A 26,296-nucleotide genomic window follows, 5' to 3' on the forward strand; every position below is an offset into this window, starting at 1 on the left:
GGAGGCCTCGACATGGGAATCCTCTGGTGAACTTCTTTTCATGCTGTGGGCCCTCTGCATAAAGGCGCAGAGCCTCTCCTCTATATTTCCTCTGGAGGCACAGTAAGGGTAGGACTAGCCACAGCTGCAAAGGAGGAGGAGGAGGAGGGGTATGTGGTAGTGGCACTCTACCAACTCGTACCAGTCAACTGTCATTATATTTGCCCACAAGGGTGCCACCTAATGACATTTGGCCTGAGTTGGCCCACAAGGGTGCCACCTAATGACATTTGGCCACCTAATGACATTTGGCCTGAGACATTATTGCAGGTTCATTACACATGTTTTTAGACTGCAATCATTTGCAATAGGAACCCATCCAGCAGACATGAGCTGAACCAGAGCCAGGGCTGCCACTTCCTCTTGTGCTAGTAGTCCTGGCTTCATTTTAGTTTTTATTTATTTGTACAAAAAGGTATCGTGAAGGAGCACAGGGGAGATTGTGACGGTGATTGTATTTAAGTAGCCAACATCTTTTCTTCAGCTTACCAGAGTCTTTAAGCCTGTAAGCTTATCAGATTGTTAACAGTTTATCAAAGTCTCTAAGCCTTTGGAGTTCCCTTAGTTCATAATGAACAGCACTCCAAGAAATCTTCACCAGTTTCCTGGTTAAAGATTGTAGTATTGATGTGGGGTTGGACTAGATGACCCTCAGGATCCCTTCCAACTCTACACTTCTTACTTCTATGGGAAGATAGAAATAAAGAAGGAGATAGTGGAAGAGGAGAGTAGAAGCCCAGGAGATCTAGGAAAGCAATTATCTGTAAAGCCCCTTAGTAGTTTTGGATAAAGTAGCAGTGGACTTTGTGTCCACATTTTATGACAAACTTTTTTTTAGAGTTGTTGGTTTGTGCTTTTGTATTTTATGTTTTTCCTCCATAAGTGCATGGTGCATCTTTGAGCAGTGCAAGTTGGCTCCCCTGTACTGTAATTCCAGAGCAGTGCTTTCTCTCATTCTTCCTAATACAGACAGTGTGCTTTATAAAAGGGAAATGTGGAAAGGACAACTGAGAGATGCTGATGTTTGTTGGCATCATAAAAAAGTGTCAGAAATAAATACTATTGTGGTAGCGTTGAAGATAGCAGTGCCATAGAGTTCCTGCTCAATTGAAATAGTTTCTGCAGGCCCCAGTGCTGTTTATCTTAAAACCAGTGGGCCTCAAACTGTATAGGGAGGGCACAAAATTCCAGGGAGGGTTGGGACCCAGAAGCAAGTGAAACCTTTCTCCCACCACTATCCATGACCAAGGTAGATTGAAGTGGAACACCTTTCCCAGTATAGGGTTCCTCATTGATCCGTTAAATTTGTAGCATTGGCTATGCAAGATGGTAACTCAATATAAAAATGCTGCTTTTTACTAATGATGATCCAAATGTGTGGAGTAGCTATACCTCAGCAACAGAGTGCATGGTTTGCATTTGCAAGGTTCCCAGGTTCAAATCCCAGTGTCCCTTGTTCAATTATCTGCAGCAGTAGCCTTAAGAGAGCTGCTACCAGGCAGTATGGACAATATTGGGCTTGAGGTGGACTGGTAGTCCAACACGATATGATTCAGCTTCACCTGTTCTGTATAAATGTGTTGGATTTTTTTATTAAAAAAATGTAGAGCTTTTGATGAGATTTGAATTCAGCTGTTTGCCAGTTTAATCTGCGTTTTCTTCTCTTAAGGGTCAGTCTGTTGGTTCTAATAGGTTTTCAGAGGCTTAGATATGTAAAGTAGCAGGTGATGGGACAGAAGTTGCGAGGCACCTAAGTCATTTCCTTCTTTCAAACCGCCAACCTTCTGATCGGCAAGCCCTAGGCTCTGTGGTTTAACCCATAGCGCCACCCGCGTCCCTGGTCTTGTGGGATCAGTTAAATGGTAGACCAAATGCTCTTGTACAACATGCTCTCTTGACCCCTGTGCATCATGACTTTATTTAAGCTAGCTGAGTTGGATAGGTGGGTCCAGGAGTGCTGTGTGTTTGTGTATTTGTGTGTGTGTGTGTGTGTGTGTTGCCACAGTAACAAATGCTCCTTTTCTGGATAAGCTGCTTTGGCAGGTAGTAGCAGTCCAGCTGCAGAAACTCTTGAAGGAAACTGATTGTGTCGATTCACTTCAGCATGGGTTCAGGCCTGGTTTGGGGATAAAATTGGTCTTGATTGCTCTGATGGAGGACCTTCTTCAGGAGAGGGGCAGCAGCTGGGTTTGCTGTGTGGAGCATCTGCGTGATCAGCTACTGCTGATCAGCTACTGGGTCAGGTTCACAGTTTTGTTGTTAACATATAAATCCCTGAACAACTCTGGACCAAGTTACTTGAAAGATGATCTGATCCTGTATAGACCATTTAGATCATTTTGAAAGTTCTACTCCTGATACTGCAGCCTGCAGAATATCATTGGGCGGTGAACAAAAAGCAGGTACAGTCTGCTGTTTCCCCTGCAATATAGAATGGCTTTTTATCTCACATATACATGAAATGTCAACTATCAGTTGCTTCAGTCATCTTGTAAAGACCTCTCTTTTTGCTCAGGCTTTTCCTGACCCGTAAAACCAGACCCTTAAAAATAATTATCATGAATTCCCTGCATTCCTCCTTTTATTTGTGTTTATATGCTTTTATACTACTGTTTTTGTTTTAATAATATTGTTTGTTGCTTTGTTGTTGTTGTTGCTGTTGCTGTTGTTGTTGTTGTACACCGCTTAGAAAATTAAAAATACTTAGAGATGCCTTTAAAGAAATAAATAATAAGTAAACCAATTTCCTCAGTCCTTTAGTCATTGTATTTTGAAATGAAAGTGTGCTGGTTGCTTTCTACTTACGAACCCATGCAAACAGAGTGTGTGTGTGTGTGTGTGAGAGAGAGAGAGAGAGAGAGAGAGAGAATCAAATTATCCCCATTCACTTTATTGAGCCACTAGCAAAGTGTCATTTCTGTGTGATTCATGAGGAGGTACCCAAGCCCTGAAAAAAAGAATTCCCAGACCCCTGTTGACTTGAGTGTGCCTACGTGTGTGTGTGCAAGAGACAGAGAGGAACTGTTTACTCAATGTTGTGCTGTCTAAGGAATGCCTTTGGTACAACGTCACTGCCACTATTCTTGTATGTTTGCCTTCTAGCATCCTCCTGGTCAACTGAGAAGGAAATACAGTTCCTGTTCCACTATTTTCCTGGATGACAGCACAGTCACTCAGCCCAACCTCAAGTATACAATTAAAAGGTGGGTATGGTGGCGTTTTGTTTTTGTTTTACTTATTTCTGCATAATTGCTTCTATAACAAAGGCACTCCAAAAGAGGAGGGAGGACCTAATCTAGCCTTCCCCAACCTGGTGGGTGCTCTCCAAATGTTTTTGGAGTACATCTCCCATCATCCTTGCCCATTTGGCCATGCAGGCTGGAACTGATGGGAGTTGCAGTCCAAAACAGCTGGGTTTGCTTTGAATTAAATGCTCCAGTAATAAACCACATGCTTGCTTGTTCAGATCTGGTCTGAATGCTTCAACATTTGGCTTCAGAAGTCTTCTAAGGTTTTGTTTTGTTTTTACACATTAAACTGAACACAGGTACAAGCTATCTCAGCACATGTACACAGGTGTTTGTGTGAAAGAGTGTTTTTGTACAGTTCAGCTATTGTGTATGCAGCAACACAAGATTGAATACACACTGAACTTTCTATGTGAATAACTATGAGTGTACAGCTCAAGTATGCTGTACACAAATTGTACGCTTGTGAAACCGCTATAGTGAAAGAACTGTGCCATCAATGAACACAAACATTTGTTTTTCCACAAGGAAACCTTTGATTTTGCTACTGCAGTCAGGTTTTTAGTCATCTGCTCAGACTTTCAATATGTACATGTGGATGCAAACACACCATAAACCTTTGACCCATTAACATCATTGATGTTTATATTCAAAAGTTGTGGTTGAGCTTTGCAATTACCATGGCACCGAAATGTTAGCATATTTGTTTGTAAAAAAATAGTGCAAACTTCTAGAAGAGGCACAAATAATCCCCTTGTGTCCTTCCTTTCCTTCCCCTCCACAATTTGCTCCCAAAAGCCTTTGAAACCCCATAAAAGGGAAATCATAGTATAATTGGACCACGCTGTCTGTGTTAACTCATGATGCGTTGGGAAAATAGTGGTTTTCTTGTAAAAGTCCTTTTGAGGAGAAAATCTAGCTCCCTTTCTCTGTCTCTGTCTCTCTGCCTCTGTCTATAAGGGACACAATGGGAAGTTGTAAGCCCAGATAAGGCTAGCAAACAGTAAATTGTTGATAATAGAAGTAGATTGTTGTTCAAGAAGTAGATACTATAAAATCTCTTCTCTATTTTTCTGCTTCCTTTTAGGTTTTCTGTTAATCTCCTCTGAACAGTTAGACCTGCTATTATTTCTTTTCCTTAGTCAATTCATAAAACTCTTTCCCCCAAACAGATATCCTTATACCAAGTATACCCCTATTGCTGGCCTGTCTTTCTGTTCTCTGTCTCCATCCCTTCACTCAGTTCAGACATTGTCGTCCTTGCTGCAATTGCATCTGCCCTCTCTGTAAATTTATGTGCTGGATCCCTATCAGTTTCTGCAATTCCTCCCCTTTTCCCACTCCACTTTTGTTCCTCCCCATTACAACTCCAGGGTCTATCCAAAATATTTCTCAAGTTGAAGTATCTACACTTTGCTTGTGGTGCTGCAAAGGATATTGGGATGCACCACTCCAATTGCACTAGATTTGCTGGTATGCTTGTTTCATTGATGCCCCTAAAAGCATTGCATTCCCAAGCTTCCACTTGAACTACTTGCGAGGCAGGTTGAACCCCCCCCCCCGGCCTGATGCTGCTGCTCTCGGCACACGGAAGACCTCTGCCACCTTTGGCGGTTTCAATTCCCTCTCCTCTTTTGAATCAATTTCTTTTAAAATGCGCTTCTCTCAAAGATCTGAAGAAGCACTTTATTTAGTGCTGTGCAGATTGATAGGAGTTAGCCCTACGTGCTACAGGTTAACACCCACCACTTTGTTTATTGATCCCTGCTCTCTCCCTTGGCAAGAAATGGTTCCTTCAGGTTGTCTGAGCCTTCTCAGAAGGTTAGAAATGGTTGTCAAAGCTTAGTAATGTGACTTTGTAGAGAACATTAAATTTGTAGCCCAGAACACTAACTCCGTATTTTCACTCTATGTTTTCTTTTACAGTGTAGCTCTTGCAATATATTACCACATCAGAAACAGGTACGTTTATGTTGGGAGACCCAATTATTCCCCCCGCCCCCCCATTCATTAGTTTCCTCTCACCTTCTGTTTAATTGCCTATAGTTATCATGTGCAAGCAACACAGTGGTACCTCGCAAGACGAATGCCCTGCAAGACGAATTTTTCGCAAGACGAATGCGTCTTGTGATCTGATGGTGACTCGCAAGACGCATTTGTTTTGCGAAAAATTCGTCTTGTGAATCGCGGTTTCCCATAGGAATGCATTGAAATTTAATTAATGTGTTCCTATGGGCAAAAAAAGAAATTTCAATGCATTCCTATGGGAAACCGCGATTCGCAAGACGAATTTTTCGCAAAACGAATTGACTCACGGAACGAATTAAATTGGTCTTGCGAGGCACCACTGTAATACTTGGTTTAGGACCACTTCATATGTTACCTCAGCGGCACCAACAGTTCTCCAGAGCTTCAGACGGGGGTCTTTCTTAGCCCTGTCAGCAGACACCAGGGATTGTACCTGCATGTCTCTCTCTCTCCCCCCCCCCTGGCCTTTGACACTTGAGAGAGATATATTTCTAGGGCCCATCAAATTGTTGGGACTGTAATTTGTTTTAAACTGTTTTAAATATTGTATTTTGAAATGGCTGTAGTTCGCCCTGGCACCTTGTGGTAAAGGGCAGGCAAGAAATCTTAAAAAATAATAAAGAGGATTAGGCAAATTTACAGAAGGCAAGGTAATCAGTGGCTGCCAATGGCTATGCTCTACCCCCACTGTCAGAGGCATTATGCCTCTGAATTCCACTTGATGGTAATTGCAGGTGGGCAGAGTCCACTCATGTCTAGCTTGTCCCACAGATATCTGGTCAGGCAATGTGAGAGCAGAATTATCTTTATTTATACCCTGCCTCCCCCCCCCCCCATGGGACTCTAGGCAGCTTACAAATTGTCTTGCCAAATGCAAGGTGGTTCTTTTAAAACGAGATTCAGAAGTAATACAAAACACAAGTGAGTGAGAAGATTAAAGATTTTATTCTAAACAGCAAGCAGTATATACATACCAAGCAAGCACCTCAATTTGCCACTTGGAAGCCCTCAAGAAGCGGCGATGTGACTCCCCACGTAGGCTCAGGTTGCACGTCCCCACGGCCGTCAGTCTGTGCACGAGCTTCTCTCTAAAACTCTGCCCACAACCATCAGATTTATAGATAGCTAACCTGTGTGGTTTGCCTGACTGGCTACGTGCAGATTATTCATTAGCCACCCTCTCCCAATGCCTCACCTTCTCCAAACAATGTCCAGCATCAAAGAAGGTACCTAGCCCTATCACTTCCTTCAACAGATTAGGACATTAAAGGCTGCTCTCGTGCCATCAAAAAACTTCAGAGACAAGGAGAGGAAAATGGAACAGAGGGCAGGAAGAGGGCAACCGAGTCAGATCACTAACTCATCGAAATGCAATTTTATCTTCTGGATAGATTGCCCATACACAAATAAGAACTGCTAAAAACATAAGAGAAAATCATTTTTTAAAAAATTAAACATTAATAGGATTAAAACTTACACGCATTTATAACATCTATTAAAACCATACCAAAAATCGCAAGAATGGCATGGCACCAGCCCTTTCATTAAAAGCAGTGAGTTCCCAAAAGCCTGTCTGAATAAAACGGTCTTCACCTGCCAGTGGAATGACAGCAAGGAGGGAGCTAGTCTAGCTTCTCTAGGGAAGGAGTTCCAAAGCCTGGGAGCAGCCACCGAAAAGGCCCTCTCTCATGTCCCCATCATGTAAGGGCGGTGGAACTGAGAGAAGGGCTTCCCTCAAAGATCTCAAAACCCAGGCAGGTCCTGTACTAGATGGGCCATTGTCCTGATCCAACAAGCTCGTCTTATGTTTTTAAGATTTCAAAAACAAAAACAACACTATTGGAAGCTTTTGCTCTGCAACTGTGATATGAATCCTTCCCTTCTTGATGGTCACCTGGAAGAGCAATGACCGAATATGAAACATGTGTAAATTGGCCATGCCCATATGGCTCTGGGATTCCAAACACTGTAACAACACTATCGGATGGGGCTCTTAAAATAAGGCCAGGTCTCAACTTTCTTCCATCAAATGTTCATTATCTGCTGAGTTTGCATAATTCATATGGCGGCTTTTAAGTTTCCTTAGAATTTAGACCAGCTTAGCAAGTTCCTTAGACAGAGAGCAGGATTGCAGGGCAGGTGTAGGGTGGAAGGAGAATATATATATATATATATATATATATATATATATATATATATATATATATATATATCTCACCATCCTGAAGTAGCAGGGCAGCAAACTCACTAAAATCCCATCTCCTAGAAACTGGAAGTCTTGCCAAAGATTCCCTTCTAATTTCTTGGTGTTTCTGCAGACATAATATTAGCTGGCCCTTAACTAGGGTTGATGGATCAAAGTCGGGTTTGGGGATTATGCTCCCTTAGCCATTTCTCTCTCCCCTTGCTCTAATTTTCCCCTCTTCCTATACTGATTATCACAAACTTAGATGTGCTCTAAAAATAGTTTTCAGAACTCCGGAGATGAGCTGGGCATGAGCTTCAGGGTAGATAAGAGCTGCTGCTGCTGCAGGTGGTTTTGTTCTTTTACAACCTAACCAGTAATAATAATTTATAATAATTTATTATTTATACCCCGCCCATCTGGCTCGGCTTCCCCAGCCACTCTGGGCGGCTCCCAACAGAACACTAAAAACAGAATACAACTTCAAACATTAAAAACTTCCCTAAAGAGGGCTGCCTTCAGATGTCTTATAAAAGTCAGATAGTTTCCTTGACATCTTGACGGGAGGGCGCCACTACCAAGAAGGCCCTTGCCTGGTTCCCTGTAACCTGTAACCTCACATCTCACAGTGAGGAAACTGTCAGAAGGCCCTCAGGGTGGTGGAGACGCTCCTTCGGGTATACAGGACCAAGGCTGTTTGGGGCTTTAAAGGTCAGCACAAAGACTTTGAATTGTGCTCGAAAACGTACTGGTAAATACAGTATTTTTTTTCAAGTGGAAATTGCTGTGGGAATCTTATTGTGATTGTCAGTACACAGCACGTTCTCCATGCGCCCTCTGCTGGACCTTGGGGATATTGTGCTTTGCTCTGAGCTGGCTCAGAGAAAGGTCCTATCTAGTCCAGCATCCTCTTTGACCCTACAGGCAGCTAGCTATTGCCCATGGGAAGCCCTCAAACAGGGCAGGAAGACAGTAGCCCTCTCCCATTGTTCCATAGCAACAGGTTTTCCATAACAAACTGCCTCTGATCCTGGAAATAGTATATTTATTATTGTTGTTGTTATTGTTATTACTCAGTCACTTTTTATTGAAATGGAATCTCAAAGTGACTTACAATATAATACAAAAAATTGAAACTAACATAAAGCTAAATCAAAATAAAAGCTAAAAACATGGATATAACAAATCCCATCCACTAAGAGAGGCCTTTTGCAACAGTTCTATTGCGGAACAGTCAGTGACTTAAGACTGGAACAATTCCACTTCTTCTCTGCATTTCAGCACAGATTCTCCCTCCACAACCTGTAGAAAAGGATTTCCCAAACTGTAGTCCATGAGCCGCTGGTGGACCATCAGCTTCGTTCAGGTGGTCTGTCAGATGTCTGTGAACAGTTAAAGCTTGTACAGAGTACATCACAGTAAATATAGCCATTAGCCATCATGATTCATAGCCTGATCCTCTGTGAATTTGCCTGATTCTTTTTTAAATCCCTCTAAAGTATTGGTCACCCCTGCATGTAATGACAGTGAATTCTACACATCTATTATGCATTGTGTGAAGTTTCACAAGAACTTAAAACATAAAATAAATGGGAAAGACTTTCACATTATGTTAACAGTTTGAAGTGTTTTGTGTTTTTTAATTGTCCAAAGCAGTGGCTCCTACCGGTAGTTAGCTAAGTACGGTGGACCCCCTGTTTTTCAAAACCTAAACCATCGACCCCCTGCATTTGAAAATTTTGATATCTTTATGGTAGCTTTTGTTTTGTGGAGAGTGCCACAGACCCCCCTGGGTGGGTTGCACAGACCCCTCCTGGGGTCCACGGGCCACCAGTTGGGAATAGTAAAACAACCCTCTGCCAACAATATTTAAATTTGTGCTTCCACAACCAAAACTATAAGTGCAAGTTTCTGTAATGCTTGTAGTTGTTTCTGCAGAGCAGCCTCCCCCAACTTGGTGCCCTCCCATTGTTGTTGAACTCCAGCTCCCATCATCTTTGACCATTGGCCCTGCTGCTCGGGGCTGGTGGAAGTTGTAGTCCAATAACATCTGGAGGGCAACACATTGGCTATTCTGGATATTAAGCAGTTGATTAATTTAACATGATAGGACAATATTTGCATGAGATGAAACTTTATTATTGTCTGCAGCCATGTGGCTCTTTCATATACATTACTGGAGCAGTGTGAGAATAAGTCCACTGGGAAGTGATTCCCAGTGTATAGAGTTCTTTCATTTTGCCATAATAATAGTTTCCCACTTCCTCCTCTTTCGCCCACCATGGCGTAACAAGTTGGTATTTTTCTTCTTTTCGTTCGCTCTTTCCAGGGATACAGATGGAAGGATGCTCCTAGATATTTTTGATGAAAACCTCCACCCCCTTACGGTAAAGATCACCTGCCTCATTCTTTCATTTCTTCTTGAGGTGCATTCTACCCACCCCTGTTAATTGCTTCTCCCCCACCCCAAGCCATGGATTGTAGTTTGCTCACCTTTTAAATAATGCTGTTCCTGCAGAAATCCGAAGTGCCGCCAGATTATGACACACATGACCCAGAGCAGAAGCAGATTTACCGCTTTGTGCGGACGCTGTTCAGCGCCGCTCAGCTGACTGCTGAATGTGCCATTGTCACCCTGGTGAGTATGCAAAGCCACCGTCCCGTCCTCTAGGCTGAACCATAACTCATTGGGGAAGGACCATATCTCACTGGTAAAGCATCTATTCGTGTGCAGAAGGTCCTGGACCACTGGTCCTGCTAGCTAGGGATGATGGGAGTTGTAGTCCCAACAGCAGCTGGCACCCCAAGTTTGGGAAGCACCACTACCTGGATTTGCAGTGCTATTGCCTCTTTAGGATTGCCCCGACGCCGCTTCTGGTAGTGCACATGCTTTGGGCATATTGTAAAACCACATGCCCGATTATAGGTGTCCATTCCTACCTTACTACCGTATATGCTTGTGAAACATGGACCACTTGTAAACGCCATCTCCAACTCCTCGAAAGATTCCATCAACGGTGTCTCCGAAAAATTTTACACATCACTTGGGAAGACAGGCGAACTAATGCCAGTGTACTGGAAGAAGCAAAGATCACCAGTGTCAAAGCAATGATTCTTCAACATCAACTTCGTTGGACTGGTCATGTTGTGCGGATGCCTGATGATCGTCTTCCAAAGCAACTACTCTATTCTGAACTTAAAAATGGAAAGTGTAATGCTGGTGGTCAACAAAAGAGGTTTAAAGACTCTCTCAAGGCAAATCTGAAAACATGTAGTATAAACACTGACAGCTGGGGAACACTGGCCTGCGAGAGCTCCAATTGGAGAACAGCCTTATCAAAGGTGTCATGGGCTTTGAAGACGCTCGAACTCAGGACGAAAGGGAGAAACGTGCTAATAGGAAGGCATGTTTTGCAAACCCTCACAGTGATCAACTCCTGCCCGGAAACCAATGTCCCCACTGTGGAAGGACGTGTGGCTCCAGAATTGGCCTCCACAGTCTCTTAACAACTCACTGTTGAGACCGTGTTCATGGAAGACAATCTTACTCAGGTACGAGTTATCGCCAAAGAAGAAGAAGAAGCCCATCCTAAGGCGTGAACATGATCAGCATGGCATATCACAATCGTTGATTTTCCATTGCGGCAGTAAAGTACAATTTTTCCTTGTAAAGAGATTGAGTGTTGTATACAGCAAGGCACCTATGATTGGGGTGTTTTGGGGCGGGGAATGGGGGGGAGAGTTGTAGCCATTGCTATACAGTGGTACCTCTGGTTGCAAACTTAATTCGTTCTGAAGGTCCGTTCTTAACCCGAAACCGTTCTTAACCTGAGGTGCACTTTCACTAATGGGGCCTCCCGCTGCCGCTGCCCCGCCGGCACACGATTTCTGTTCTCATCCTGGGGCAAAGTTTGTAACCCGAGGTACTACTTCCGGGTTAGCGGAGTTTGTAACCAGAAGTGTTTGTAACCCGAGGTGTTTGTAACCCGAGGTACCACTGTATACAGTAAGGGAATCTATTTAAAGAGGGCTTAGCCTAGATTATAACTTGGCTGTGCGAAGGGATACTGTTACACTCTGCCCCGGTGATTGATTCATATAATACACAGGTGGGGGTTTTAGTCGTGCAGGCATCCCGTGGATGTTGAAGTCTGGAACTTTTCCACGTTTGTGTGCGGCTGATTGTAAATCATTATAGCTTCAAGCAAAGAATCTTGGACAACTGTCAACAACAGACAGGAGCATTAATAAAAGCTGATGGATGCACAAAGGGCTCTGTGAGTGACTGGCACACATTTGTGGCTGATGCAAAGTGAGCGCTTTAAAAAAAAGAAGAAGAATTAATCCTGCATACGCGTCTTGCTGGCGCGTGCCGGACTATCGAGCAATGTTGATAGCTGAGGGCGAGGGTCACCCACCTAAAAATAAGCCATTATTGCTTAAAGATCAAACAGGCTATTGCAGAGCTGGACAAGGTTCAGAAAAGGGCAGCCAAAACGATCAAGGGGCTCTCAGGAGCTAAGCTTACACTATTTGGGGCTTTTTTGTTACAGAAAAAAAAAGGTGAGTAAAGGACTGAGGGCTGATAAAGGCATGTAAGAATATGCACGGTATAATAATAATAATAATAATAATAATAATAATAATAATAATAATAATAATATAGTTATACCCCGCCCATCTGGGAAAACTCACATCCCATCCAATGAAGCTGAACGTGTTCACAAAACACATACTATATTTTTCACTCCATAGGATGCACCTGACCATAGGACGCACCTAGTTTTTTAAAGTAGGAAAACAAGGAAAAAAATATTTTGCTTTCTTGAATTGTCCTAGGCATAGCAGCCAACTCCTAGAGGCCTAGGTGCCTTTGCCCCCCCCCTAAATATTTGAGGAAGCTTCTTTTGCAAAGGGGGAAAGCTCCATTTTTTTGAGGATCAGCTCACAGTTGTGCATCTTTTTTGCAAAGGGGGAAAGCTCCATTTTTGAGGATCAGCTCAAAGTTGTTGAGCTTACCTTGCAAAGGGAAAAAAAATCCTGTTTTATGGTGTTCAACTCACAGTTCTGCAGCTTCTCTAGAAAAGGAAAGGGACCCTTTTCTACAGTTTCCAGACAGAAAATCTAATCAGCCAGTCACATGTGCCGGGGAAACAAGCAGCCTCTCTCTGCAGACAACAATTGAGGCCTGGGAAAGGGGCCTGGGCCGGGCCGGGAAGGGAGCTAGCTCCCTTATCTTCCTCCCCGATCTCTTGCAATCAGCTGCTGAGTGGGTCCTTTCAACACTCTCTTTCCCTCTTGTTAGCCTTTAGCTCTTTCTAAAAAAAAAAGCAAGCCAAAAAAAGCACGATCTGCCTTTCGTCCCTTGGCAATTCCGCTCCAGGGACCACACATTCGCTTCATAAGACACACAGACATTTCCTCTTACTTTTTAGGAGGAAAAAAGTGCGTCTTGTGGAGCGAAAAATACGGTAGCTGGAATATGGGATTTGATGCCACGATGGCCATCAGCCTTAAAGACTTTAAAAGAGGATTGGACAAATCCATGAAGGCTAAGGTTATCAATGGCTATCAGCCACAATGGCTCCGTTCTGCCTCCACAGGCAGAGCTCACATAACTCTTGAGTACCAGTTGCTGGGAATTGCAAGAGCAAAGGTTTTATAGATGCAAAATCTTTGCCTGACGCCATCATAAGTCTTGAAATCTGATCGTCTGCGTGCAAAATCCCTTCTCTGTCCATTGGGCCACTGACTCTCTTATTTAATCTCAACTGTGCTAGATATGTTCCAGAGCCTTTCAGTCACGTGGCATAATCATTTAGCAGTGTCACATATGTGCCAGCTTAAGATGAGGCAGAGCAAAACCCTTGAAGTTGTCTAGCCTTTGCTGTCAGTTGATCATTACTTCCTTGAGTAGGCTGCAAAATGTGAATGTTTCTCCTCCTCCTTGCTTAATCAAAACTTCTGTGGATTATTATAGCCTCACCGCTGCTCTGATTTCTACTGTCTTCCCATTTTCCATATCTCCCAGTGTGTGGCATCAATAGCTAGAAGATTGCAGCCAGGGAGATCTCAGCAAGAGGTCCCTGTACCCTGGACAGCTCCAGGCAAGGCTCAAGCTGACTGCTTGGTGGAGACATCTCTCTTCAGCAGCAGTTTACACTCAGAAGGAGCCTTATATAGGGGCTGTGTCTCAATAGCTACCTGTGCCTTCCTGAGAGGTTCCTCTTAATTTAAAGGGTCCCAGCCTTCTTCAGCAGACTTACATCTGACAGAGAAGATGAGACTTCAGTTGCACTGGGGCTTCTGAAATGGACTCCTCCAAATCCGAGGAGACCAGTGCAATGTTCTCAGGCCGGAGGATTACTGGCTGCATGACTCTTCTTGCAAAAGCATTTCCAGTAGGCAAGGGGTTTCTGTGATCTGCTCTGAGGGCAGTTCCCCTTACGAATAGCCAGGCTCATCCACCAAGGAAGGGGAGCCCAAACACAGGATTGTCCCAACTGGGTTCAAATCCTGCCACTGGCCGATCACACACTCTCACTTAACCTGCCTCACAGTGTTGTTGTGAGGATAAAAGGTAATCATGTGCAATCCTGAGCAATTTGCAGGAAGATCAGAGGAAGAAAGGCAGGCAGGCAGGCAGGCAGGCAGGAAGGAATGAATGTATGTGTGGTTTTTTTAATGCTCTTTTAAACTGTACCTTCCTTTTTGTCCCCTTGGTCAAATAAGATGTGATGGCAGCAATATAGAATAACTTTATTTTTTTACTATAATGTTGATGGTTTCTTCTGTTTTCAGCTGCTGCTTCTTTTGCCTGCTTCTCTTAAACAGGCAAAAACTAAGTGATGCTAATTTTGTAACCAAAATTAAAGCATTTAAAAGGAACGCCAATTAGTAAATTTGCAATCAGTGTCTGAATAAATTGTATTTTATTCTATAACAGAATTATAGTTAAATGCATTTTATATTCCTAAAGTAATAAAATGACCTTAGCTCTGTAAAGGGTGCTGAAGAAAATATATAAAACAACAACACCCCATTTCCATTTAAAGCTACACATTTTTATTATTCATTCAAAAAAATTACATATCTGTTTTAAAGAAAGGGGAGCTGAACTCTCTTTCCTTCCTCGGCTTATTTATTGATCATCTTTACAATGACCCAGTAATATGTTTCTTTCCCATCCAAGGAAGTTCCCTCCCCATCCAGAGTTGTGGTGGGAAGAAAAATGAGTTTGAGTGTCAGTCTGCAAGGAGGCATTCCATGGAATGGGAGAGGGTTCTTTTCCCCTCACCCAAGGAGTTTGGATGTGGGACTGCATGGGAGGGGAGGGGATACAGTATCCCTCACATAAGTGCCCCCCTTTCTTGTTCCCTATACAGGAAAAAATACTTAAAGTTTATTTGGAATTGCTTAAACTCAACCCTGCTTCACACACGGCCCACTGCTCTACCATGGCTAGATTCAGTTTCCAATTGTAAGCTACTTGGATCCATGTTCTTTGCGCAGTTGCTGCTAAATCAAGACCCATTTGCACAGTTGCTTTGTGCCCTACATCTGGAAAGATGGAAAACATGACCTCGTGTGTACAATAAGTTGTGCTCCTTGCTTTGAAATTGCGAGACACCTGGCTGGGTCGCCTTCTGTCATGAGGCCCGCCAGGAACAACACAAAGAACATTTACTAGCCCTTTCCTTACAGGATTCGAAAACCACATCAAATATATTTCCCAAATCCTGTCAGTGGGAAGAGCCTGTGGGTGGTGCCAGGCCAATAAATCCTGGTTTGAAGAATTAATGATCGTTCTGTGTTAGCTTGTGGTTCTCATTTTACAAGCATGAACCCCCAACTCTTCCGATCATTGTTCTGAGGCTCTCTGTCCTTAGGTTTCTTCATCCAGTCTTCTCCTTCATACTGTAAGTGGATCCAAGGTCTGTTGTGTGCTTTGGCTTTTAGAGACTTAGAAACCAGTTTACAATATTTCACCAGGGAACTTAGATCTTAACAATGCAGTTGAATTTACTCTACACATTTGTTTTCTTGCACATACATTTTTAGTTGTGAGCAAGCTTCCTTGCTTGATCTCCCTGCAATAGACCAAAGGTTGACCTGAATCTACAGCTGCATATTTCTGTGTTGGCATGCGGACAAAAGAGATGTGTAAACCCCTCCTGAGACATTTCACTAATCGCGCTGATTTTTTTTTCTTCAGATGTTTCATCTGAGGAGAAATATCCAGATTTGCCCTGTAGGTAGAATCTGGTGACAGCTTGTTTTAATTGTAAAAACGTAAACACAGTCTTACCCCACCCTTCCTCCCAGGAGCTCAAGGTAGTGCACAGGAGGGCTGGCTGCTGCTCAGGACTTCTTCTGCAGAGCCTTTTGTCAGATTCAGTGGGATTTGCTGTAGCCACAATGCTAGGTGGGTTCTTCCTTTGCACTGAAAGGACAGGTCTCCAGGAGGGAAAAACTAGGAGAGGGGCAAATTGCCAGCCCTCTGTGCCCTTTAATTAAGTTCTTTCAATTAAAACCTGTTTTAACTCTACAAGAAAAGGCGAGTTGTAATTAAGCACAAACTATGTAATTTTCCTCACCGCTTCCAAAGCTGCCAAGAGATTTTGTCTTCTAATAGGTGATGAAATTAAAATCGGAGGGGAAGACAATTACATTATGATCCCACATGCATTAAAAGCCTTAATGAACATTAATTGAATGTTATGAATTTTATTTTTCAAATTGCTGACTGAAATGTTTTTGGTGTTTTTTTTAAACTAAAACACACACCTAAATAGCTAGGTTTTTTGTTTTTACTTTTTGAACTATGTTTATAAAAATATTTCTATACCACCATCTCACAAAATATCGGTGGTGTACACACACACAGTAACAAATGAACAAACCCAAAAATAACAGGTGGGAGAAAGGCTTGAAATATATGAAATTCTATGTGCATTTACTATACCTGGGAGTTAGGTTTATTGAACAGAGTGGGCCTTGCTTCTGAGTAAACAGGTCATCCTGTTAAAATGGTATCTGGGTGTATCATGTGACTGTTACAATGGGTCAGGAGCAGCAGCAGCAGCAGCAGTAGTAGTAGTAGTAATAATAATAATACAGTAATAATAATTATTTATACCCCACCCATCTGGCTGGGCTTCCCCAGCCACTCTGGACGGCTTCCAACAGAATATTAAAATACAATAATCTATTGAACATTAAAAGCTTCCCTAAACAGGGCTGCCTTCAGATGTCTTCTAAAATTCTGGTAGTTGTTTTTCTCTTTGACATCTGATGGGAGGGTGTTCCACAGGGCGGGTGCCACTAATATAAGCAAGTGGCAACAGCCATGCATTAGAATACCAGCAACACCATTCGCTCGCGTGCAATGTTGAGCATAGAATAAGTGGAAAGTCAGCTCTGTGGAGGAAACATAGAAGTGGCTTCTCACTCTGCCTGACATAAAACCCTAAGAGGAGCTGTGCAGGATCAGACCAAAGCCCATCTGGCCCAACATTCTAGTTTCACTGTGGCCAATCAGATGTCAATGAGAAGCCCATAAGTAGTATTTTTTGTTGCCTCAGATGTTTAATAGCTACAGACCACAGCTGACTAAGCTCAATTAGGACATCTTTAAATAAGGTGTTTTTATGTGAGGAAATTTGATAGTGGAATGCTCACTAGGGCAATCTGCAATGAAGCATGAAGAACAGGCTCGTGAATACTGCTTTTGGAGTGTAGTTTGCTTACGTACATACTGAGTTTCCCCCTGATAACATTGATTGAGTTTAGTGGATAGGATTCAGGCCCTGAAGCCTGCAAAAACCACTCCCTGGAGACATTGACTATTGCTTGCTTGGAGAAGAAGCTCTATTTCTTGAAACCTCTTTCCTAAGCATCATCGAACAGCACACACACACCACACCACACCACACCACACCACACCACACCACACCACACCACACCACACCACACACATCATTGGAAACACCCATTAGCTGTATACACCTAGCATTCTAGCAACCTTGGCCAAGAGGCAGTTACTATTAGATAACACAAAGATGGGTGTGAAGTGGGTGTGTAAATAATAACACACAGATTTCTGAAGTGGAGGGTGATGCGTACTGCAGGAACGCCTGGAACTACTTGTTTTGCACCAGAACCGCTAGAAATACTGCTTCCTCCAATATTGGATATAATGTTTTAATTGAGTGCATCTGATGTTGCCAGTTGTAGAGGCCAAGGCAGATATGATACTGGTGATTCTTTTATTGTTTTAATTTTTGCAATCATTTTTATTTGATTTGTCAAGTATAAGTTTATAACAAAACCAAATACATTTCCATATACAGAGATTTCTCTGAATTTTGCGACTCCCCCCCTAATGTCAGTGTTATAACTGCATATTATATCAGAATCTATATTTTATATCTGTCCATATTATCCATCACATTTGTTACAAGTGTGATTAGAATCCTGCTAATGTTTTATTCTGCTTACAGTGGTCTTCTAAATAAATAACACTGATGATTGTTTTAATCACGGTTACATTTGCAAGCAGCTGAAGAGATCATGTGCTCCCTTTGGGTTTATCTCTCTTCCAGAATACAAATTTCTCCTGCTAGGAAGTTAACCATTGCCAGCAGTTTTAACCATGGTTAGGGCAAGTCAGGGTTCCAGCCTAACTTTGCATCTGATACCTGTGTTCGGTTTCTGTGTTAAGTGGCAAGGCACGTCTGGTGCCTTTCGCTGATTGTCACTTAGCTGTTCTACATTGTCCTGATTAATTCATGGTTGTCCTCCAAACAGTCCTGTCTATGCTAAACTTTCCTGTGGCTAAATATGTCATAATACTATTTCCCTACTTGCCGGTACTTAGATGGCTTGGATTTGAAAATGCAATGTTAGAAGTTACCTTGATCGTATTTCTACCTATGACTCCTGAAGCTGTATTACCATACCAGTATTGATGAAGGCTGTCTCTCTGCAAGAGTCTGAAAATACCAGCAGTAAATGGAGGCTAAATTGCTGTGGTTTTTCTTGAATATGGGCCCATGAATGTTGTATCAGGAAAGTATAGGAAGCTTTTGAAATGTAGTTTGCATGGCAAGTCTCTAGGGAACAATTATGGGGCAGTAAAGTGATGCTGACAGTACCAGCAATCTGGTGTTTTGGGCCATATGGAGCAAGTAATCACAAGGAGAATGGAGGGAATTAATTTCATAGGATTGTGTTTCAAGGTACTATAGTATTAACTTATATGTGCAGCTGGTGGGAGAGGGAAAATTCCAGTGACAATAGATATATACTTATGAATCTCTAGAGCATAATCCAGGGGGGAGGAACAGGATTTCGCCAGTCCTTCTCTCTACCAATAACTTGGGCCAACTTCCTCATTATTATTAAGCCACAGTATGTTTAAATGAAGCACATTGCGCATTTTTTAAATAAATTTTAAAAAAACCCTGCCTACCCATCTCTCCCCACACATCCTTTCTTTTGTTGTTTTCCTTTTGTCTGTTTTTAGATTGTAAGCCCCCTTGGGGCAGGGATGTGTCAAACCTGTTATTCGTAAAGTGCCATGAATCAACGAATGAAAGGACTGTGTCTTTTCAGGTATATCTTGAAAGACTTTTAACTTACGCGGAGATAGATATATGTCCAGCAAACTGGAAGCGAATTGTGCTGGGTGCAATTCTACTGGCATCAAAAGTTTGGGATGACCAGGCCGTGTGGAATGTGGACTACTGTCAGATTCTGAAAGATATCACCGTTGAGGACATGTGAGTTCACTGTTCTTTCTGTTGTCCCCATGATGTACAATAGAACTGACCATTATTTTGCCTTTAAAAAAATAGGTTGTTGTTAAAACTTATTATGATCATCTATCTTGCATTGCACACCACTTTTGGAGCTATTTGGTAGAGAAATAAACACAACAGATAAATAAACAAGGTTGGAGCCAGACTAAATTCGTAGTTGAGATTAGGTGCCGCTGAAATCAATGGGAGGTCCCCATTGATTTCACTTAAGTCCCACTGATTTTTCTTAAGAGACGTAATCCCACTGATTTTTCAAAGAGAAGTAAGTTCAACTAAGTTAGGTTGGATTCAACCCGGTTAGATGGGTCTTCTGTCTTAACTATTGGCATTCTCACAATGCCTAATAGAACTACCACTGCGTAGGAACTGGTATTTAGAGGCATGCTACCTTGGACAGTGCAGGAAGATGATAGCCATGCTGGCTGGTCTTATTCTCGTTATGCTTTGCTGCAGGCTTGAATGATGGCAGTCCAACACTTTGCAGAGTGGTTTCCTTTATGGTCTGCTTATGTGGGTGCAATTGCTCACGCTAGATGTACCTTGGTGTGCCTAAACCAGGCATCCCCAAACTGCGGCCCTCCAGATGTTTTGGCCTACAAATCCCATGATCCCTAGCTAACAGGACCAGTGGTCAGGGATGAAGGGAATTGTAGTCCAAAACATCTGGAGGGCTGAAGTTTGGGGGTGCCTGGCCTAAACAGAAATCAAGCAGAATTCTAAAATCTTTGCAACTTTCAAGAAGACATGGGTTAGTTTTACAGAGTAAGGAGAAAGGGAAGCTTTAGTCAAACGCATGAAAGAGGAAGAGAGCAGAGGAGGCAAGTGATGGAGCGGCTTTCAGACTTCATCAAAGTAGGATGGTTCCTTGGTTTACACTGCCTTTGCCTCAGGGTGTTCTGGTTATACCTCTTCTTCCATTGTGAAGCATTGGAGTTTCCTACACAGGTACATCAAAAATAGTGAAAGTCGATCTGAGCTTGTTTATATTTATGTGTGTTAGCTTGTGGAACAGATGCTGCTTTGGAATGAAATTCAACAGTATACAAAAAGCCCTATTTAAAAGCTCATAAAACAAAGAGAATTTGATTCCCCAACAGATTATATTGTGTAGTTCTTTTACAGTCCAAAATTCCTTGTACAAGTCAAAATGTGCTGGAACTTGTCTGACCAAGTAAATCATAAGCAACCGAAGCACGGGACTGATCTAATACACTTTTTTTTTTGTATTGGCGACTGAGCATCTGCTGTTAAATTTCATACTTGGCCATTGCTGGGAAGTGAGCCACAAGCATGCAATGGAAATGAATGCTTGATAGTCCATTAACACAGTGTTTCTCAACCTTTTTGGGGCCACGGCACACTTGTTCTATGAAAAAAAATCCCGCGGCACACCAACTCTGTGCCGCCCTATATTTAGTTTAGTTTGGAGGGGAGACGTAAAGCATGCCACTGAAGAACTGCTGCGCTGTAGCCAGGCGGACCCACCAGGCGCAGAGCCTGCGGAGCGAGCGGGGACACGTTAGACGGCACGCACAGACCCCAGGCGGGCAGACACGGGCGCGCAGCTGCCGCCGCCTCCCTCCCAGCCGCCCCAGGCAGCCGCCGCCGCTCTGGCCCGGCGAAGGGAAGCCCTGCGCAGCCTTCCCCGCCTGCCTCCTCCTCCCCCTCCTCTGGCTGGATGCCGACTTGTACACTTACTGATGTGCGGCGACGAGAAGGGCGATTTGCATTGTCACGTGCCTGGCGGCCGCCAATAACCAGCGCTGACCCGCCAGAAAGGAAGCCGGCTTCCTTTCCGGCGGGTCAGCGACGTGATAATGCAAATCGCCCTTCTCGTCACGGCACACCAGCCAGCGTCTCGCGGCACAGTAGTGTGCTGCGGAACACCGGTTGAGAAATGCTGCATTAACAAACATGAGATAAAAGCTTACCTTTGACAACCTTTTGTTGAACCTGAACATTTGGGTGGGTGGGGAGGAGAAACTGTCCCCAAACTGCCTGGGCTGAAGATAGCTCAGGTTCCCATGGGATGTCTGTGGACAAGCTTAGAATATGTTTTCTTTCTCTGGTGTCAGCCTGTTATAAGACAAAGTAACTTATTGTCCTTCGGGTCAAGAGTTTAAAACGTGTCTTGCTATTTATTTTGCAGGAATGAGTTGGAACGCCAGTTTCTTGAGTTGCTGCAGTTCAACATTAATGTTCCCTCCAGTGTTTATGCCAAGTATTATTTTGATTTGCGATCCCTGGCAGAAGCAAACAACCTGAGCTTTCCATTGGAGCCGCTCAGCAGGGACAGGGCATATAAACTTGAGGTGAGACCCTTGATCTCCCCTCATCACAAACACCTTGTGGATGTGGCAAGCTGACCTTTTATTTTCCACTCTCTGAAAAAATTCTAACAAAATGTATATATATTCAATTCTAACAAAAAGTATATATATTCAATAAACAAAGCAATCAATTTACAACAGTATCATACTGTACAACAGCAGGATAAATGAAAGAGCAAAGTTTTAGGCTACCTCTAGTGTGGCTGGGATGTCAGAGGAGAGAGATGGAGAAGGCAGAACCTCAAACCAGAGAGAGAGAGAGAGAGAGAGAGAGAGAGAGAGAGAGAGAGAGAGAGAGAGAGAGAGAGAGACCATTGCCATTGCTATCTGTGTGGGCTACAAAATTGGAGCAATGGGGCAGGAAGTGGGTTAGTGAGCACCTGGGTGGGCTGCGTGGCAGACAGACTGTTTTTGGCTTGCTAGGGTCTCAAGTTCAACAGGCTTGGATTACAGAGAAAGATGATGGGGCCATAGCTTAGTTGGCAGAGCATGGGCTTGCAAGCAGAAGGCCCCAAAGTAAAGCCATGGTATCTCCAGTTTTTTTGGGGGAAAGCAAAGCCCAGGTCTAGCCGTTGGTATTTCTAGTTAAAAGGGTCAGGTAGAACGCAGAGGATGGGAAAGACTTTCCTCTTCCTGAAGCCTTAGAGAGCTACTGCCAGTTGGAGCAGTCAGTGCTAGGCTATTTCATGTGTCTGACCTTTCTCCCTTGCCCATCTTCCTACAGGCCATCTCCCGCTTGTGTGAAGACAAGTATAAGGACTTCAGGAAATCTGCAAAGAAACGGTCAGTCAGTTCGGACAATCTGACTGTAGTTAGGTGGTCACCTGCGATTATCTCCTAATGTTTGAAGTCTTGGATAGTCTCAAAAGTACTGTTTCTATCATCAACTTTGGGAGGGAGGGGGTTGTTATTCCCCCCCCTCGTTCTCTCCCCCCTTCTCCTTATTCTTGTTTTTAGATCTGCCTTTACAGTGCCTCCCCTGTTGCGTAGCACACAAGAATAAATATATGGACAGGAGAGAGACGTCAGTACATCGGGAAGAACTTTGGAAGAAAGCTGGTTCTGTTGTTTTGCTGCAGATTTGTCCTTTCTTATGTGAGGAAAAGGCAAACTACATACATATGCTTGGAAGAACAGAAAAGCAAGTGTGTGTGTTATTAAAAAGAAAAAGATCCTCAGCAGAGACAACGGCATGGGAATTTTAAAAACACACCACAAGATCGGCTTGGAAGAAGCACTATGAGAGAGGATTTTGAAAGTATTTCACTTTCTCTTCAGTGTTTTCTATTGGTTTTCTGGGTTTTATATCTTTTTTCATTCCCCCCTTGCTGTTTGTCTGGGAGTCGCTTTTCCTGCTTCTGCAAAGCAGCAAGTATGAAGAAGGCAGTACCTACTGTAGCTCAAGCCTCCGAACCAGACACCATCAATTTTCTTCTCTCCCATCGCCTGCCTGCTACTCCATCCACTAGGCTTCCCTCCATAAGCTGTTTTATTAGCCTTTTCTCCCCCTTAATTATTATGCATATTTTGTTTCTCGTATGCCTTTATTGTATTTTTTGAAAAAACAAAATCTTGACTTGATTTCTAGTGCTGAACCAAAAGTATACAAAAAAAAGAAAAAAGATCAGGTGATTGTTTGGAATTCTTTCTTTTTTTAATTTATAGCGACCGTGTCCATGATGCGTTCCCACAGGTTGCATCTCAGATACTGGCTGCTTCATAGTATATGTGGCTGCATGTGCCTTCCTATGTTCTTTGGGATAGTTTTATTTTTCCTTACTATAAAGTTATGGTTGTTGGAAGGATCCAGGTGAGAGTGGAACTTGGGCCAAGGAGGTGAAATTTGCATTGGATGCAGTAGTCCTTTTTTGTGTTTGCAAGTTTTTTCACAGCATTTAGAGATTTAGCAGAGATTAAGTGAGAGAGAAAGTGGGAGAGAGAGAGAGAGAAACTTATTTTGTATGGCAGAGACAGATGATTTCCTTCACTTCCTGGTTCAATGTTGCAAGCAATAGCCTCAAGTTTTTTATATGTTTACTTTAAATGGAAACCAATCTGTTTGTATAAAATACAAAAAAAAAAGAAAAAAGAGAGTTTTTGTTCTAGTGGAAAAGGGTCCGTGGAAGGAGGAGGAGGAGGAGGAGGAGGAGGAGAAATATATATTAATTTTACCAAGTGTTTTGTCACAGGTTAGATTTCAGAATAAAAACCGTTAAAATGCATTTTTCAGTGTAGGTGCTTCTAGAAATTTAAACAAAATGCAAACTGTGAAGAAAATTTTGTTGCTTTGTTGATTATATTGTACTTCTGTTGTTGTTACTACTGGTTCCCAGCATTCTTTTCCTTAATGGGATAAACGAGTTGAATACCTTTTTTATATAAAGCAAATGACGTTATCTCTGAAAAAAAGGAAAGGAAAGGGGGAAAACCCTTGTGCTCTATATAAGCATCTAAGAATTATTTTGCACATTTTGAGAAGGATGCCATTTTACGATGCATAAGGCAAACAAAAACCAAAATCAGTTGTAAGTTCCGTGATATTGAAGCTCCACAAATTCTCCTGTGCAAGCCACAGCGAAATAGACGAACCTCTTCGATGTGTGGCACTTGCTCTACATGCACTACTCGAGTGAAACCATACACAGCACATTCCACCAGAGCATCTTCTGCAGAAACTCCTATTCCAGATGTGCACTTGCACCCCGCTCTGCTTGGGGGTTGTGCAGGACAAACCTTCATCATCCTGCGCTACTAACCCTTAGCTTCAGTGTTCGCTCTTGCAGGAGACATGCCCTTACACATTTCTTTATCTGGTCTCATTGAGCCTTAAAACCCAAATTAGGAATTGTTTACTTGACATTTCCAACCCAACTGTTTCATGTTACAAGAGCACATCCAGGTGGCTCTGATCCTGGGGAGCACGAGCATGCTCTCTTTGCTTCCAATCCCTGCAGGATGCCAAAGAGGAGGTATGTCTGCACACCTGAAAGTTTTTTCTCGATTTCTTCTACGAGAGCTCCTGTTAGTAAAGAGGCAACCGAACAACTGCTCCCTAGTGGTGTGAGCTGCTGCAGAAGAAACAGAAAGCGCTTAATTATCTCGTGTGAATTCATGTTTCCATCTGGGGATCTTGACTAAGGAGTGCACGTTAGAGTGGCTTAGACATGCTGGTTCCCAGCAGGCCTACAGTCGAGGCTCTATCACCTATAGACAGCTCCCCAGTTCTGGGTAGGCAGGAGACCTTGGTTTTCTTAGGACAGGAATGTGGTCCTCCATATGGTGGACTTGCAACTCCTGCCAGCCTCAACCAGCATGGTCAGGAATTATGGGAGTTGTAGTACAATATTAGAAGAGCCCCAGGTTCTCTTCCCTTCCGTAAGACACTTACCATGCTGCTAGCTTGGTTCCACAGTGCCGAATCAGGAACGCAGAATGATGCTCCCTCTGCGTTCCCTAAATGTGCTTATGACCCCAGAGCATTAAAGGTTTTTATCAGACAACTGTGTCCTTGATTATGCTATCTGCCTTAAAAGGGTAACACACACTGATGAGGTTAAATTGCTAATAACTAAGAGTTTTCTACTAACATGTATTACATGACATGAAGGTTTTGCCCATCTATGTTCCCCAATCAGTTTAATTCCCATTACTTTTGTTATTGTTGTTGCTACTATTTTTATTACTGTGCCAATATAACGAAACTTCGATTCTATCAAGTTTTGAGGGTCCCCCTTTTGCCTTTGCCCTTTTCCTTGACTAGAATGTTTCAAATTTAAAAATTCTTCAAATAAAGGAGAAGAGCGAGAGTGAAAAAGGTCAGCTTCTGTTAGAATTGGGTTACGGTGCCTCTCCCAATAGAAATGTGATTGTACATGGAGTTGTTTTATCAACAGTCTGCAGAACATTTTGGGGCTGACTTTCTAGCAAGCACAGTTTGCAATGGGTATAGGACAGCCTTCCCCAACCGAGTCCCTCCGAATGCATTGGACTACAGCTGGTTTGGACCAACGGGAGTTGTAATCTAAAACATCTTGAGCGCAGCAGGTTGGGGAAGGCTGGTGTAAGGAAATATCAGAAAGAGAGCAAGGTTTGCATTATGTAAAGTTCTCAATGCATCTACTATAATTTTGTGAAATTTATTAAACAACTTTAAAGATTGTATAGTCTATTTATTGTAAAATTTCAAGTGGATTCCGTAAAACCTGGCTCAGTCTTGTTTAGACTATATTGGATATCGTTTTAGCCTTGTGCACTGGATTCTACCTCTGTATAGGAGAATTTTCCATATTCTTCAATTAGTACTGATTCTGTGATTTAACTTGGTTATGTTTCTTGCACTAAAAATTAAAAAACGAAACAAAATCTGTTAAATGTGGGTTTTATTTTTACTTTTGTTAATTTTACATTTTTGCAGTACTTTGAGCATTATTTTTTTAGGGTTCTTCTCTGTATGATTCCATAAAGTTTACTGTTCCTAGGAGATCTGTTTCCCTTTCATCAAAGGTTGCTAAAAACTGCTGAAAAATTATGGCTTGTTAATATTACCCTGTGTTTTCAAGCTGATTCATTGCCGTGATTACAAAACTGTGCCCCTATAGCAAAAAGCAAACCCCATTATGCACTCATAAATTTGATCTGTTTATT

At 42.7% G+C, this 26,296-nt stretch overlaps 1 protein-coding gene across 1 annotated transcript in view; it reads left to right on the forward strand.

Annotated features, from left to right (window-relative positions):
- CCNY (cyclin Y) overlaps positions 1-26,010 on the forward strand; it is a 105,815-nt gene extending 79,805 nt beyond the window's left edge. The window contains exons 4-10 of the mRNA XM_035130426.2: positions 3,142-3,242; positions 5,214-5,249; positions 9,830-9,887; positions 10,019-10,138; positions 19,117-19,283; positions 21,472-21,634; positions 22,377-26,010. Coding sequence (XP_034986317.1) covers positions 3,142-3,242; positions 5,214-5,249; positions 9,830-9,887; positions 10,019-10,138; positions 19,117-19,283; positions 21,472-21,634; positions 22,377-22,493 — 762 coding nt within the window. The 3' untranslated portion in view covers positions 22,494-26,010. The remainder of the gene's footprint in view (positions 1-3,141; positions 3,243-5,213; positions 5,250-9,829; positions 9,888-10,018; positions 10,139-19,116; positions 19,284-21,471; positions 21,635-22,376) is intronic.
- Positions 26,011-26,296: the final 286 nt, after the last annotated feature.

This window comes from Zootoca vivipara, chromosome 12 (assembly GCF_963506605.1).
Source record: "Zootoca vivipara chromosome 12, rZooViv1.1, whole genome shotgun sequence".
NCBI lineage: Eukaryota > Metazoa > Chordata > Lepidosauria > Squamata > Lacertidae > Zootoca > Zootoca vivipara.